The sequence below is a fragment of the Erpetoichthys calabaricus genome, chromosome 2, assembly GCF_900747795.2.
Source record: "Erpetoichthys calabaricus chromosome 2, fErpCal1.3, whole genome shotgun sequence".
Taxonomy (NCBI): Eukaryota; Metazoa; Chordata; class Cladistia; order Polypteriformes; family Polypteridae; genus Erpetoichthys; species Erpetoichthys calabaricus.
The window spans coordinates 284717923-284734471 of NC_041395.2; the positions used below are offsets into that span (position 1 = coordinate 284717923).

The 16549-nt window shown below is 38.6% G+C and overlaps 1 protein-coding gene across 2 annotated transcripts in view; it reads right to left on the reverse strand.

Moving 5' to 3' along the window:
• The window catches only part of pyroxd2 (pyridine nucleotide-disulphide oxidoreductase domain 2), a 63571-nt gene extending 47463 nt beyond the window's left edge, over window positions 1-16108 (reverse strand). Inside the window, exons 1-4 of one of the 2 annotated variants that reach the window (XM_051922945.1) lie at window positions 15772-16108; window positions 14815-14834; window positions 14211-14304; window positions 2672-2745 (exon numbers count right to left, since the gene is read on the reverse strand). In XM_051922945.1, coding sequence (XP_051778905.1) covers window positions 2672-2745; window positions 14211-14304; window positions 14815-14834; window positions 15772-15886 — 303 coding nt within the window. In that variant the 5' untranslated portion in view covers window positions 15887-16108. The remainder of the gene's footprint in view (window positions 1-2671; window positions 2746-14210; window positions 14305-14814; window positions 14835-15771) is intronic. The other variant, XM_028795670.2, reaches the window with a different exon arrangement.
• Window positions 16109-16549: the final 441 nt, after the last annotated feature.

Consider the following 16549-nt stretch of genomic DNA (forward strand, 5'->3'; position numbering starts at 1 on the left):
TCAAGCTCCATCAGGTTGGATGGGAAGCGTCGGTGCACAGCCATTTTAAGATCTCTCCAGAGATGTTCAATCGGATTCAAGTCTTGGCTCTGGCTGGGCCACTCAAGGACATTCACAGAGTTGTCCTGAAGCCACTCCTTTGATATCTTGGCTGTGTGCTTAGGGTCGTTGTCCTGCTGAAAGATTAAGCATCGCCCCAGTCTGAGGTCAAGAGCGCTCTAAACAGGTTTTCATCCAGGATGTCTCTGTACATTGCTGCACTCATCTTTCCCTTTATCCTGACTAGTCTCCTAATTCCCGCCACTGAAAAACATCCCCACAGCCTGATGCTGCCACCACCATGCTTCACTGTAGGGATGGTGCCAGGTTTTCTCCAAACGTGACGCCTGGCATTCACACCAAAGAGTTCAATCTTTGTCTCATCAGACCAGAGAATTTTCTTTCTCATGTTCTAAGAGTCCTTCAGGTGCCTTTTGGCAAACTCCAGGCGGGCTGCTATGTGCCTTTTGCTAAGGAGTGGCTTCCGTCTGGCCACTCTACCATACAGGCCTGATTGGTGGATTGCTGCAGAGATGGTTGTCCTTCTGGAAGGTTCTCCTCTCTCCACAGAGGACCTCTGGAGCTCTGACAGAGTGACCATCGGGTTCTTGGTCACCTCCCTGACTAAGGCCCTTCTCCCCCGAACACTCAGTTTAGATGGCCGGCCAGCTCTAGGAAGAGTCCTGGTGGTTTCGAACTTCTTCCACTTACGGATGATGGAGGCCACTGTGCTCATTGGGACCTTCAAAGCAGCAGAAATTTTTCTGTAACCTTCCCCAGATATGTGCCTCGAGACAATCCTATCTCGGAGGTCTACATACAATTCTTTTGACTTCATGCTTGGTTTGTGCTCCGACATGAACTGTCAACTGTGGGACCTTATATAGACAGGTGTGTGCCTTTCCAAATCATGTCCAGTCAACTGAATTTACCACAGGTGGACTCCAATTAAGCTGCAGAAACATCTCAAGGATGATCAGGGGAAACAGGATGCACCTGAGCTCAATTTCGAGCTTCACGGCAAAGGCTGTGAAAACTTTTGTACATGTGCTTTCTCAATTTTTTTTATTTTTAATAAATTTGCAAAAACCTCAAGTAAACTTTTTTCATGTTGTCATTATGGGGTGTTGTGTGTAGAATTCTGAGGAAAAAAATGAATTTAATCCATTTTGGAAAAAGGCTGTAACATAACAAAATGTGGAAAAAGTGATGCGCTGTGAATACTTCCGGATGCATTGTATATATATATATATATATATAATATGTATATATATACAGTATATATATATATATATATATGTATATATATATATATTTATATATATACTGTATATATATATATATATATATATATATATATATATATATATATCTGTATTGCAATATTATATATTATATATATATAATATTATACATTATGTTATATATATATTATATATTTCACATTTTTGGCCTAATATTTTACATATTATATATATATATTGTAATCGATTATAAAAGATTATGATATATTAACTAAAAAATCCAAAATATAGCAAGTATTACTCTGCCTTTACCATTACATTTTATTAACACGAATTTCTGAAATAGATAGATAGATAGATAGATAGATAGATAGATAGATAGATAGATAGATAGATAGATAGATAGATAGATAGACAGATACTTTATTAATCCCAAGGGGAACAAATGTAAAGTATTCTTAGAAAATTACACAACTTTGACTTCTGATGAATTTTGTTTATGCATGTTGAAATTTATGTTATTGCTATCTACTCCAAATTTACAAAACGGATGGATTATTTGGGAGGCTGGGTGGTCTCGTGGCCTTGGAACCCCTGCAGATTGTTTTTTTTTTTCTCTAGCCTTCTGGAGATTTTTTTTGTTTTTTCTGTCCTCCTGCCCATCGAACCTTACTTTATTCTTTGTTACTTAGTATAGCTTAATCTTATTTTTATATTTTCATTTTTCTTCCTTCATCTTGTAAAGCACTTTGAGCTACATCACTTGTATGAAAACATGCCATATAAATAAATGTTGATGTTGTTGTTTACTTAAATTCATTGAATATTTTATCTTTTTCTATCCATCATTTTTCTGTATATTTTCTCAAGGCTTTGGAACTATAATAAATATTAAGCTTTCTGTTGTCATTTTTATTCTGTTATAAATTATAAGATTTTTGCATTTAACTGTTTTCTTTGGTCAGATTTGACACAAACATTACTTACTTATAGGACACTTTTTCCACACTGTTGTTTTTTCGCATGACCTTTGGAGGTCAGAGTGCAGGGTGTAATTACCTGGATAATATCATACTGCACTGTTGACAGGAGAGCTATTCTTGCAAATATCCTCATTACTTTCAAATCTCCTCTTGCAATATTTATGACTGATTTTGTAAAATTTCCTTTGAAATAGTAAGTAATACATTTCCTTTCATTTTAGTATTTTTACCTCCTGCTTTTAACATGCAGGAGCAGAAAATACAAATAATACCAAACAACAAATTCAATTTAATTATTAGGAACAACTACATGATAGAAACTGCTTTTCTCTGACACTAAAATGGAATAAGCAGGTCCTGAAAAATGTATGAATGGGTGGTTATCAAAAAAAAAAAAAATCTTACCTTCAATTCCAAATCTTTATATATTTGAGGCCTCAGCAAACTGAGTAGATATGATGCTCTGGAGAACTTGAATCCTAAATGTAATGGACAATGAACTAGATTAGAAGTTTTCAAAAGGAAATATGTTTTGCTTTAATTCTTTTTTTTTTATATATATATATATCTTCTTATATAATATGCTACCATGGCTGTCTGTTTGTCTGTCCAGGATTTTAAATCGCCTGTAGCTCGCAAACCATTTGACCTATTGACCTGAAATTTGGTACACATATACTATGTGACGTCTACTGTCCGCTTTCAAGGTGATGATTTTTATTACTCTTTTTATTTTTATTTTATTTTATTGTAGAATCAACTCTCGGCAGCGCGCAGCAGGGCGGCCGTGTGGCGCATGCGTACGGGCGCCGTTCTCCTCCCTACCACCTTCACCGTTACCATCTCTACCTGTTCATATCTTAAATCATTCTTGAGGTAGATTGAACACTTAAGTGCCAGCTTAAGTGAAAAATTAAGAAAAACGTACTAAGTAATTGCAACACAAAAACTAACAATTAGTTTTAACACGAAAAGATGCCAACGGAAGAAGAAAAGAAGCGGGCCGCATGAGTGGAGAAAATAAGAGCTGCTCACAAAGCAGCAAGCACATCAACCTCTGAGCAAACTAATGCTAAACATACAGAGAAAGAGGATGAAAACTATAAGTCAAGTGTATTCACTGCACATTATTGTGCAGTACGTCATTACTGGTATTGGATGTTTCTTAATTTTGTTTTTTTATGTTGGCTCATTTTGTATCACATCCCACAACAGCTTGTGTGTTTTTCAGTATGGCAGTACAAAAGTATATCTTAAGTCTATCAACAGTGAAATACATGATCACAAGTCTTTTAAAACACTGACTTGTGACTTACAATATACTACTGCATGCTTTCAACACATTTCTTCAGGTACATAAGTGGCACACCATTAACTACAATCAATTCCATAATAGTTTGGCTCATCATATGTGTCCAGGGATGGAGAAATAACTTACTTTACGAGTACATTCAGTTATTACATGAAGCATGTTTTTTATGACATGCAGCTCTGTCAAATGTTTAGTTCAGTTCAAATGTTATGAATTGCAATTTCACTTAAATTTCACTAATTACAAATGTAGTGTATGTAAATGAAAAAACAAATTGTTGAAACAAAAAATGTTATTCAGTATGTACACAGAAATACACATAATATATGTGCTGCTACAGCAGCCTGAATTAATATTTCTGTTAGACATCTTGTTATAGTTCTGTTTCCCCTCCTATTCTGTTACATAGTTGTATATCCCTAGCTACTTTTCCACCCAGCTCTCCTTCAGTTTTAGTTTACCTTCAGCCATATTGTATTTCAGGTTAGTGAGCCTTTTACCTTCAAGCTGTGGTTGGTAATACATCTTCCATACTTGGTATAACCTCTTGTTAGTACCCAGTATTATAGTATACAAATACTCAGCCTTTGACTTTCTTGGTGAGTAGAGTTATCTGTCCTTGTTCACTGCAGTCAGCAGGGAAACACACACTCCACACAGACTGGGTCTTAGGAGTGACACTTTGCTAACACAGCATTTAGGGATGGAATGTTTCTTGCCTGGGGCTAATCAAAAGATTGTTTAATATACGCCTGCCTGCATTACTCTGAGGCTAGTAAAGGATTGTGCTTTAATTGTGTGCCTGCATTGTACCTAAATCACTGCACACTTAACGCTGCTCAAACAAGCAATGGACAATAGTCTATTTCACCACTGTTGTGCTTGTGCAATTTATTTAAGGAATTGCCATTTGAGTATCACTGTGGTTGAAAAGATGTCTACATATTTCATTATATATTTGACTTACTGTGCAACCAAAGATCTGGAATTTTCTCTCTCTTTGCTGTTGCCACTTTGTTTGTTTTGATAAATGTTCCGTTACCCCTGCATGTTCACTCACAGCTCCTCAGCATGAAAACTCATGCTGCTCTTCTCATCACAGTATGTCTCAGCTGGAATCAGTGCACTAACTAGAATTGCACTAACCCAGTGAATTGTCCCCACCTATAGGTGATATTGGAACAGAGAAAGAACTGTCTGCCCAGCCTAACCATACAGTTAAGCTGTCTTTATAGGCAGAGAAGGTTTTGAAAGTCAAAAGATAGAAATGTCTGACAGACTGTTAGATTTATAGAATAAAACTACTCACTGAATCGCTGTTGCCATTGATGCCAGGGGCAATCAAGAGCATTTAAAGGATGACTTTGCAAAATAAACATTCCTATGAGAAACACGAGACATTTTGTGAAATATTCTGCCTTTCTGTTAAATACTAACATGAAAGAAGCATTACAGGATTTGAATAGCCTTACTCCCCTTCATCAGCACGTTTCCTGAAGCCAAGTCAGGGTTTAAAAATAGGACTAGGCAGTTGCATGATACCATGTCCTGCTATTTAGTCTCATCTAGGCATTCAAGAAAAATCATTTAGGCGACTACAGTCAAACTCTCAAAGATCAAACCTAAGTAGCCACCGTGCAGAAGCAGAGGCAGCAAAGGTTCAAACATCTAGCATTTAAAAGGAAACAGCCCTTAAGGAGGAAGCTGCATGCATACAGGCAGAGGCATAGACTCAATTAGAGGTCCTCCAAAAGGAACGAGAAGAAGCAGCAGTCTTGGTCAAACTAAGCATTTTGGAACAGCAGTAGAGAAAGATGATGTTAAACGTCTCTCATCTTAACTGCCTTGGAAGATCTTGCAAAAATGACTTTGCAATTTGTCTTAAGTCAGAATACCGACAATGCCCACTCTTGAAGGCTTTGAGCACACGTCCAAAGCATGTCATCTGCCAGAAAGTGTCATGACATCCACTGGTGAATATCACTCTAATGCACTCCCCATTGTGAGTGCTATGAATCCCTTCAGGTCTTCAATACGTAATCTAACTATTTATACACTGCCATGAAACTTCCCAGATGCAGAACACCAGAACCCTATTAAACCTCCTAGAACCATTAATATGCTTAATGACCCTCAGTTTTCATCAACAAAACATGTTGCAAGACACTCAGACACCAAGTAAACCTGAGCTGAACTCATACAGAACTCCATTTAGCCCACAGGCACCTAAGCAGAATTCACTAGATGCCATTAGGTACAGTAACAATCAAGGAATTCATACGGGCATGAAAACCTTAAGAATTGCAGTATCAGACTTTGTAAAGTAGATGATCCCCTGAGAGCTCATCAGTACTGGTCACACAAGGTTTGATGGCCACCCAGGGAACTACAGGAGTTTGAGATCCACTTTTAAGACAGCAGTTCAAGACTTAAACATCTGACCCATGGAAGCACTAGAGCTACAGGTGAGATGAATTGGGCACCGATCAGAAAAAAAGTGACAAAAGGATTAAAAGTATTCATGATGATAATCCATCCACAGGCCTCACCCTTGCCTGGGAGAGACTAAATCAAACATAATGAACCTCTGAATTAATTTAGCTTGTCTTATTCAAGAGACTGCATAACATATCTAAATTGTCCAACAAAGATGGCCATAAGCTTTAGGAATTCAGTGATATTCTCCTTGAACTTCAGATTGCTAAAACAGATCCACATTTACCTGGTCTCAGTTATTTAGATACCTCTCATGGTGTTAGCCCTTTGGTAGAAAAATTACCATACCATCATCAAAAGAAGTGGATTTTGGTGGGTTTCAGATAAATACAAGAGCATCCAGTCTCTTTCCCACCCTTTTCCTTTTGCTCAGAATTCATTAGACAGATTGCCAAGGTCTACAATGATCCACACTTGTCAGTGAATGAAGTAAATCTGTTGGGCTCAGCACTCATGAGGTATTAGAAATTAAGCGCTAAATATAAGGGCATTAAAGGTACTATTTCTTTGTAAGACAGAAATCTCAGACAACATATCAGCTGCCACCAAAGATGTGACAGAAGAGAAACTCAACAATCCCAGTCACCAATACCCGATACATAGAAAACCACAACCCCTTAAGAAGTGTTGTGCATTCAGAGAAAAAAATGTACAAGGGCACAAAGAACTTCTTCAAAAGCATTAAATCTTTTACAGATGTTGTGCTTCAACGGTGTACTTTGCCAGAGAGTGTAAAGCCAAAATCAAATGCTCTGAATGTGGTACTGACCAGCATGTTACTGTTCTCCATCCATACTCCCATACTCCCATGAATCCTCTAAATCCATCAAGGATTCTACCCCCAGACATGGCAGGGAGATATCTGAGAAACTATCAAGTCTAGTATCAACTAAATGTGCCGAGGTATGTGGAGAAGGACTTTGTTGAAAATTCTATTCTAAAATATGCCAAGAAACAACCAGAGAAAGCCATTAAGATATATGCTATCTTAGATGACCAGAGCAACCATTAACTTGCAAGCCCAGAGTTCTTTCATAATATACAAGGGAAATCTACCTCCTATGCTCTAGGTGTGCAAATAAGTTTATTGTGGCAGCGATCCAAGGGAACGTACAATTTTCCTCTTCCTACAGTGTCTGAATGTAAGTAGATACCAAGTGATCGGAAGGGGATTCTGACACCCAAAGTTGCACAGTACCATCCTCATCTGAAGCGCGTAGCTGATAATATCCCGCCTCCTGACAAAGATGCTAACATCTTTTTCCTACTGGGCAGAGACAATCTGCGAGTCCAGAAGGTATGACAACATTGCAGTGGCCCTAAAGGTGCTCTGTATGCTCAGAGGCTTAGTTTAGGCTGGGTCATTGTGGGGGATATCTGCATAAATAAAACATGCAGACCCTGTAACAACCATTCTTACAACACAAGTGTGATTGAAAGAGGGTGTGTCTCTTACTTCAGGCAATGTCCATACAGCTATTTTGTGTGTGAGAGAGAGAGAGATCTAATCTGCACAAAGAGGTGCCTAATTGACACACAAGACATCATAATTAATGTCTGAAGAAAACAGTTTTCCAGAACTCCACTGATGTCAATTAAAATAGATCCTTCTGTCGAAGATAAAGAGTTCATTAAAATCATGGACAAGGAATTCTTCAAGGAGAGCTTCAACAGTTGAGTGGCACCTTTAACTTTCCACACACCAAGACTCATTCTTCCAAATAATTGTGAGCAAGCTGTGTCAAGATTTGCTTCATTAAAGAGAACACTGAAGAACAAGCCAGAAATGAAAGAACACTCCATGGCATTCATGCAAAAGATGCTGGACAACAATCGTGCAGAATCAGCTCCGCCATTAAAGGAAGGATGAAGTATGATGGTATCCCCCATCCTTTGGCATATACAATACTCACAAGCCAGGACAAGTTAGAATGGTCTTCAACTCAAGTGCACAGTAAGGAGGCATATCTCCCAATAGTGTTCCTCTTACAGGTCTAACAACCTATTGGAGTGCTTACACGGTTCAGGGAAGAACCCACTGCAGTGACAGCATACATCCAACACATTTTTCACTGTTCCATTAGGAAAGATCACAGAAACTACCTAAGGTTCCTATGACATCACAACAATGACAGCAATGAAGTCAGAGTACCGTACAAGAGTCCATGTTTTGGGTAACAGTCTGTCACCAGCAGTAGCAATGTGTGGGCTCAGTAGAACAGCTAGAGAAGGAGACGAAGAATGGGGCTCTGGTGCCTGACAGTTTGTAGAAAGATATGTCAGAATAAAGAAATGCATATTTATTCTGATGCATCTACCACAGCCCTAGCTGCATTAGCCTATTTTAGGGTAGCTGATCCTGAAGGCCAGTATAATGTAAATTTTCTGTTGGCAAAAGTCAAACTGGCTCCAAGTCCTGTGCATACTATCCTCACAACTGTGTGGTGCAACATTAGCTGTAGAAATGGCTGACTTCCTGCTGAAGGAAGTGGACACTGAAATTGATACTACCAAATTTGATATGGACAATAAAGTTGCCTTGGGTAACATATATAACTGCACCAAGAGATTTTATGTGTACGTTGTTGCCAACAAGGTAGTGTGTATAAGAAGAACTGAACACCTCAACAATGGCAGTATGTTCCATCTGAAATAATCTCTACAGATACTGCTACCAGGCCCATCTCAGCTGCTCTTCTCATCAAGACTTACTGGTTGTTGGGACTGGAGTTTTTGCTAAATAGGCCTACAGCAGTATCTTTCAATACCAACCATCACATAGTTCCAGACAATGATACTGAAATGCAGCCCGAGGTTACCTCTCTGAGCACTAAGACTCACTCAGCCATAAAACCCTTGAGTCACAATGCTTTGAACACTCTTCTTCTTGGACAAAACTTGTATACACCATGGCTCACTTAATTAACGTTGCTTGGTGTTTCTGGAAGACAAATGAGCCAAAAAATTGCCACGGATGGCACATGTACAGGGGGCACCCAAGTATTTCTGAACCCAAGCAAGCAGAGATAAATATCATCCATCATGTATACGAGAAAATCTTCCTAGAAGAGATGAAGTGCCTTAAGACCAGAAAACAGGTCTCCAAGTGAAGTCCCCTGTTCAGACTGAACCCCTTGATAGATGACCATGGAATGCTGAAAATGGGTGGTTCTTTGGAAAGAGTAAGCTTCTTTGGAAAGAAGTAAAATCCTTTAATAAATGCAAGTAAACATCACCTGACCATCTTGCTCATTAGACATCATCACAAACAAGTTTACCACCAGGGTAGACACTTCACTGAAGGTGCCATTAAAGTTGCAAGATTGTTGACCATTGAGGCAAAATGACATGTTGCCACCATCATACACAACTGCCAAAAATGAAGGTGGAAAGCAACAACATCAACAAATTGCCAACCTACTAGTAGATGGGCTGAGCACAGAACCGTATGAATGGAGTTACAGATTGACCCTAAGCATATTGAAAACCACTTGCACAGTCAAGGTTTTGAATCAGAGTTTAATCCACCACAATCCTCACATATGGGTATAGGATGAAACTGGATTCCATGTTAACTGATGTGAACTCTTTCAACCTATCTCATGAGGTGTTAACCACTTTCCATGCTGAGGTGACAGCTATAATCAATTTAAGACCCTTAAGCCCAATTTCTTCATATCCAGAATCTCTAATTATTCTGAGTCCAGCTCCCCTTTTGACTTAGAAAATCAGGGTAATTTCCACTCCACATGGAGTCTTTGACAACCACGACCTTCACAAATCCTAGTTGAAACATGTACAACACCTTGTCAATTGCTTCTGGAAAAGATGGAGAAGAGTATCTGAACCTTTTACAAGACTGCAGAACATGGTAAGTGTAAATGCCTAACCTACAAGATGGAGATTTGGTCTTACTGAAGGACCAGCAAGTTCATTATATCAATTGGCCTATGGGCCTCATCATAAAGATTATTTCCAATGATGATGCAATTTGAGCTGAAGGCTGCCAGAAGTGGAACTGTTAAGACCTTCTTCAGGCCAGTCATTGAGACTGTTCTGTTACTTTCTTTGAGGTATCAATCCAGTTCTGCTAAGGTGGATGTAACTTTAACCCTTAGTGGCCACACCAGCTACACCATCTTCAGATTGCAAGAAGATTCACTAGAGGCTTCACTGAGTTTTGAGAACATATTCATGTTTATTGTTGTTTTGTACTGTTTCACTAGTACTTATTTTACAGATTCCCAAGGACAAGTTCCTTCCATTTTTACAGACATGTTATTGTAAAGTAGAATTTTGTTAACATTTAGTTAATAGTGGTATCTGACGATACCAGATGGGTAGTGTGCTGCTAGAGCAGCTGGTGTTAATATTATTGTTAGACAGCTTGGTATATATGCCTATTTCTCTCTCCTAATTTATTACATATTGGTATATTCCTAGCTCCATTTCTGCCCGCAGTTCTCCTTGTAGTATCCTCATGTAGCTCAACCTCTCTCGCCTAAAATATACCTTCAGCATTTCTCCTCCTGCCCTCTTTTAGATATCCTTGCGTGTCTCAACCTCTGCTGACCCAAGTGCATTGTTAGCCTTCCTCCTGCACCTTTCCTTGGTATCCTCGTATGTCTCTTCTGGCATTCCTGTAAAGCTTGCTTCTCAAATGCTATCACTTTGATATGTCTTGCTTGCCTCCTGTCCACTTTTTGACGATCACCAACATTAGACAGGCCCTCATTATTCACTGTGAAAACATCATTCATATCCTTGTGAATACTTCCCATCTTTGAAGGTGATTCAGATTGCACCTCGTTAGTATTTAGTGACCAAACATCGCTCAGCAAGTGTTTTGCATTGTTGTCTTTGAAATGCTCCAATTAACTCCTTTTATGTAAAAATAAAAAAGATCACAATGTATCATGTCATCATTCCTATCACAAACCAAAGCCATACTGACTAATCAGATTGCTTGGATGGATCTCATGCACACAAACACACACACACAGACAATAGCATTTTATTATACAGTATGTATACACACACACAAATTTAAATTCCTACTGTATTAAAACAACATATTGCCATATATTTGTGCACCATACACTACTCAATCTATACATCTCTATATAAATATCAGTGGCAGCTATTGAAAAAAAATTGGGCAGGGGCACAGTTTCTGGGGGGACAAACTGAAGCAGCACCTACATCCATCCATCTATCTATCTATCTGTTATATAGTGCCTTTCATATCTATCTATTATACAGTGCCTTTCATATCTACCTATCTATCTGATCATTCCACATGCTCTCATGGTTTTCATCATAGTGTCAATGCACATGTTGGCTTGTCCACTACCAGACTCATAGGACAAATCCAGGCAAAAATGTATTATACCCTTTCCATCATGCTGCTTAATCTGATGCCAGCTTTCCTATTTCTACAGTGCTCTAAAACCGCAGTCCATGACATCTACAGTCCCCTTTATTCTTCCTATAACTTGCCCTATAGATATTGAAAGGAACAGGTGCACCTGCCACCCAAATTTTATACTACATCTGCCTCTAAATTTCCAAATCCTCTGCCAAATTGCCCAGTTCCCCATTCTGCCAAAACCCACATCATAATATCTGCACCCCTAACTCCATAATCTTTCAATAACATGAACTTCCATCTGTCCTATAACACATCCACATCATAAGTCCAATCCAAATATTATTCTGCCTCTGTTAATAGAGTGCCCAGTCCTTGGCCATTTCCACTGTATTCCATAAATCCGCATCATACAATCACTATTCCTCTGATTTTTGCTCAGGTCTTGCACCCCAGCTTATCATTTTGGACACCCTCACCTTGACACAAATTCACATTGTAAGATCCACAGACACCCTCATCTTAAAACATAACTCACCCCTCCAACTTGTCTTGTACTTCATCCACAGGACAAGTCCAACCTAAATCTTATTTTGCCTTTACGATCAGGATACCTATATTTCCTTGAACAGAACTTTTGCCTCCATTCATTTAGGCCTGAAACTTTCTGTTACTTTCTGCCTAAATTGAGACATTTCATGAAGCCTACCAAAAAATTTAGCCTTATGATATTATCTACATCAGTGTTCCCCAACCTTATTTCCTGTAATGGCACACTTTTTGTAACCAAAATCATGTCAAGACACACCACTATCTTAATAACCAAAAACACATCTGCAGTATATCTCATACATTTGCTCAATTTCCCGAAGGGCCAGAACTACCAAAGAAGCTGGTAAAAAAAAAATGGCTCAGAGATCAGCATTTGTAGAGATGGCACTTAGTGAGCACTTGTTGGCATCTCCAAGCTGCTTTGCCCTTTTGTTCGCCCTACTCTGTCTTAGAGGCAACTCGTATGCCCACTATTAACTAGCCCTGTGAGGCTCGCTGGCAACTGTACTCCCAGGGCAGATGGACTCTAGGTGCTTTAACATGGCGATTATGGGGCTGCTTTTATGCTCTCTTCTCCTATTCTCCTCAGACAGGTCTCGACTACCTGCGGAGCTTGTCCCTCTCAGATTCCGACCCAAGTGAGGTACACTATTTTCACAGTAATGTGCAGCACTGTGCTGTGGCGCACTAGTTGTAAAACAGTGGTCTAGATAACTGCAGCTACTTTCATTGCCCTTGCAGTTTTCAGAAAGATGTTTTAGGTCTCGTACCCCTGTCGTTGTCCACAATGCTTTGGTACTGACACTTTGAAACAGCAAACAGAAAAAGCAAAAAAAGGCATTACTTACACCACATACAGTTAGCCAACTCTGTTTGTCGTAACCAGAGCAGAAAAAGTCCATGTGTAAGATCGTTCTCAATCACTTGCCTGCTGCTGAATTCTTAAGTCAGGTCGGTCTGATCCAAGCTCCTTTATCTTTTTTTTCTTTCAAGTGAACAAATTATGAAGGGGTGTTTCATTAAAGAAATAACCAAATTTTCTTTGATTTCTGAAGTTCCACTTGAAGTTGCCATCTACCTAAAATCGCCCTTGCTCATCTGTAGTTACATTAATGACAGGTGTGAACTGTGAACCATTGATGTGAATATGAAATAGTGAATCAACAACTGTCCGATCATATTAGATTAAAAAAAAAACTAATAAAGCAATTTTAATTCACTGTCAATAAATGTGGGAGTGTCCAGGACACACAGAGCTGTGTCCCTGGAAAAATTCGAAAGCAACCAATTAAAGGTATTCACACAGGTTTTTTTTTTTTTATTCTCACAGAAATTAAACAAATTTAATGGATGTTGACATGTGATGACACCTGGCAGGTTGTGCAAATAAACATTTATTTTGTGATTATTTCACATTACCTAATTAATTGAAGTACAGTTTTTTAAATATTTGGGGGGGCACCCAAGCGCCACACATTACAAACTGCCACTAATAACTATATAGATATTGTGACCAGTTGCAGCGCCCAAACCACACAGACACAAGTCTCAGGTGCAAATGCAAGGTTTATTAAACAAATACCTTACAAAGGCACAAGCACAATACAATTCTTTTCTTCTCTCTTTTTCTTTCTTCTCCTCATCCTCCTCCACACCTCCTAGGCGTGCTTTGTCCATCCTCCACACCCAACTCCAACTCACCTGGATAAGGTCAAGCAGCTTCTTTTATCTTGCACTCAGGACTACTTCTGGTGCTAGGGCACTGCCCATTTGAAGCACTTCTGGGTCAAATGGAAGTCTCACAAAGTTTGGGTTATTAATCCCAGTGGCTCTCCCCCAATGGCCCCCGTGGAATTCAACAGGGTTGCCCCATAGAACTACAGGTCCTAGCATGTCCTGCAGGTGTCCGTGTGGGGATCCTAGCCCAGGGATGTTGCTTTCTAGCTTATCGGGGTCCGAATTGATCTTCACCTCATGTCCCTCCATTACACTGGCCTCCTGGTCAGGTAAGGAACTTCAGACCATCTTGGACAGGATGCCAGCTATCCATCACAATATATAAATATAGACTAAATCTCTCCTTTACTGTATATACCGTACCTTCCTTTCCTACAGCATCAAGCTTTCTTATAGTTTTGATAAACATTTCCCTTACTCATCTTTAATTTCTATTGCCACTTCAATGTATTAATTTGCTCTTTTAATAAGTGTTTTACCTGGAACAATCTCCTCTGTCACAGCAGCTCCACCAATCACCTTTCTCCGTTCAAGGACTGCAGTGTTGATGCCTGCTTTTTGGAGGTATGCTGCCTGCACACAAACAAACTGGCATTAAGAACTGCAGAGGCATAAACATACAAGCAAAAAATGCATTTAAGTAAAACAATGCATAATTACAGCTATGTGTACAATTAGAGCACATCATTAGCAGATACAAGACCGGAAACGTGGATAAATTTAAAACTGGATACTGAAGAAGTACACAAGCAGAATACACAGAAAGCAGCATCCAGCAACAAGTGATAATGCAAATGTGGTACAGATCATCAAGACACAAAAAAAACAAGAAAAAAAATGATCAAGTGAAAAATTTTAAATCAAATTGTAAAATGGTCATTTTAAATGTATTATAGAAAATAAAGAGTTTAATGCTGCACAAAGTATTTTTCCTGTGAAAAGTGTGAAAATAATTACATTTATATAACCACATAAAAAGGCACATCAAGCTTTTCTTTTCATAACCATACAAAAACCTTTTGTATAATGGATGGGTGTTTACAATACAGACGGCAAGAATAAGAAAAATATAAATATACTTACTGCCACCAGGCCATTGTGACCTGAAAAGAGATGTAGAATAACAAGTTTACTGAAAGCAATGAATCTCACGTTTCCGCAGCATTCTAAAAATAACTGCTTTCCTTCTATTAAAAGAGTAAATGTTGTCAATATTTGCACTACACTAAAATGACTGTAAAAAGCTGTATTTGAAGATTAAATTGTTTTGAATTCTGCTATTATAGGCAGCAGATGGATTTAAACATTTGTATGCAGATGTTTCAGTCTAAAGTGACTTAAAGATTCAAAGTTCATGATGATAATCACCACAGCAGATAATTCATAAATACAGCTTATCTTGTTTAAGAATCCCCTTAATTTAGTTGATTATTTACAGTGTTTTTATAATAATAATAGAAGAACACTGTTACATTTTAATTTTGGGAAGTATTCCACCTTCCTAATTTTAGGCACATCTAAACAGATCCTATTCACTTCAAAAGGAGAAACAAAAATAAGAAATTTGCAAGGAAAATGAATTATAGAAAAAAACCAGCTGTTCAGGTTTACCAGCCAGGAGTGTACCAGGTGTCACTACTAAACTATACTTTTATAACCATTGCAAAAAAAAAAAATGCAATCACTTTTAAACTACAACAAATAGTGGCAAAAACATCATGTAGCAGACCTCAGCATAAAAATCCCCTCATTATGGAAGCAGAACTCTGTAGTTCAAAGTGTAAATGTTTAACTACTAAAGTTTTCACTAACTTTTCAGTTCTTGTGCTAACTGTAATCACTTGCATTCCTGGACCTTGTGCAGGGTAAGGTACTTGCATCTACAAAAAAACTGATCATTGTATTCTACATCTAATTCTTTTCATATTAGAATTTCATTTGTAATATTACTTGAATTCTGTATTTAAAATTGATATTTTCATATAATACCATACAAGCCACTTTTCTTTGCAGCAAAATTAGATATGTCATTACGATTACCTGCTCCAATAATCACAGCGTCATAGTCCAGTTTAGGAGCTGTGGAATGGTTGCCACGTGCTAAAGTGGAACACACAAACGCCTTCTCAGCTCTGCAACACCAGACGCCTGCCATTCTGTTCAACTCAGAGCTGCGCTCCGCCTTCCATGAAACACCCTCAAGCAGGGCAGACTGTTCTTTATGGGTGTTTTTTTTTTTAAGTTTTAGGCGGTAAGTTAGCTAAAGGCAATCCACTAAGGCCACCATCGCCTCGTTGCAAGAATCAAGAAGAATCTTCGATTCAAGATTCCGTTGTCAGCATGTCTTCCCTCTCAGCAAGGCACTGGGCCCCTTCCGAGCAAAGTGTAATCGCTTAACGCCTTCGTATCCGGATCAAATTATCATTAACCCTTTAGTCTGGTTTTACACGTATACAGACAAATAATCCACTCAATGTATTTCGAATAAAAATATTCAACTTATTATATTAGAAAATTAATATTTCATATGGTAGTTTTACAGAACAACATTTTCGCCACAGGTCTGTCTCAAAATCATTGCGTAAATTATCAAAATACGGCATAAACTTATCTGAAATAACTAACAGTAAACACACATAGACCGTCTGACTTACTGTAAACTTAGAAAATAAATTCATGTTTTGAATCTGTTCCTGAGTTCTCGGGTAGACTAAGTTTCCTGTGCAGTGTCTTTTAGGGCATAATGAGCAACGTTTGCACGGAGGAGCGCAATCCAGCTACTTTTTCGTGGGAGCTCCCCAAACGCCTGTTAGTGCCC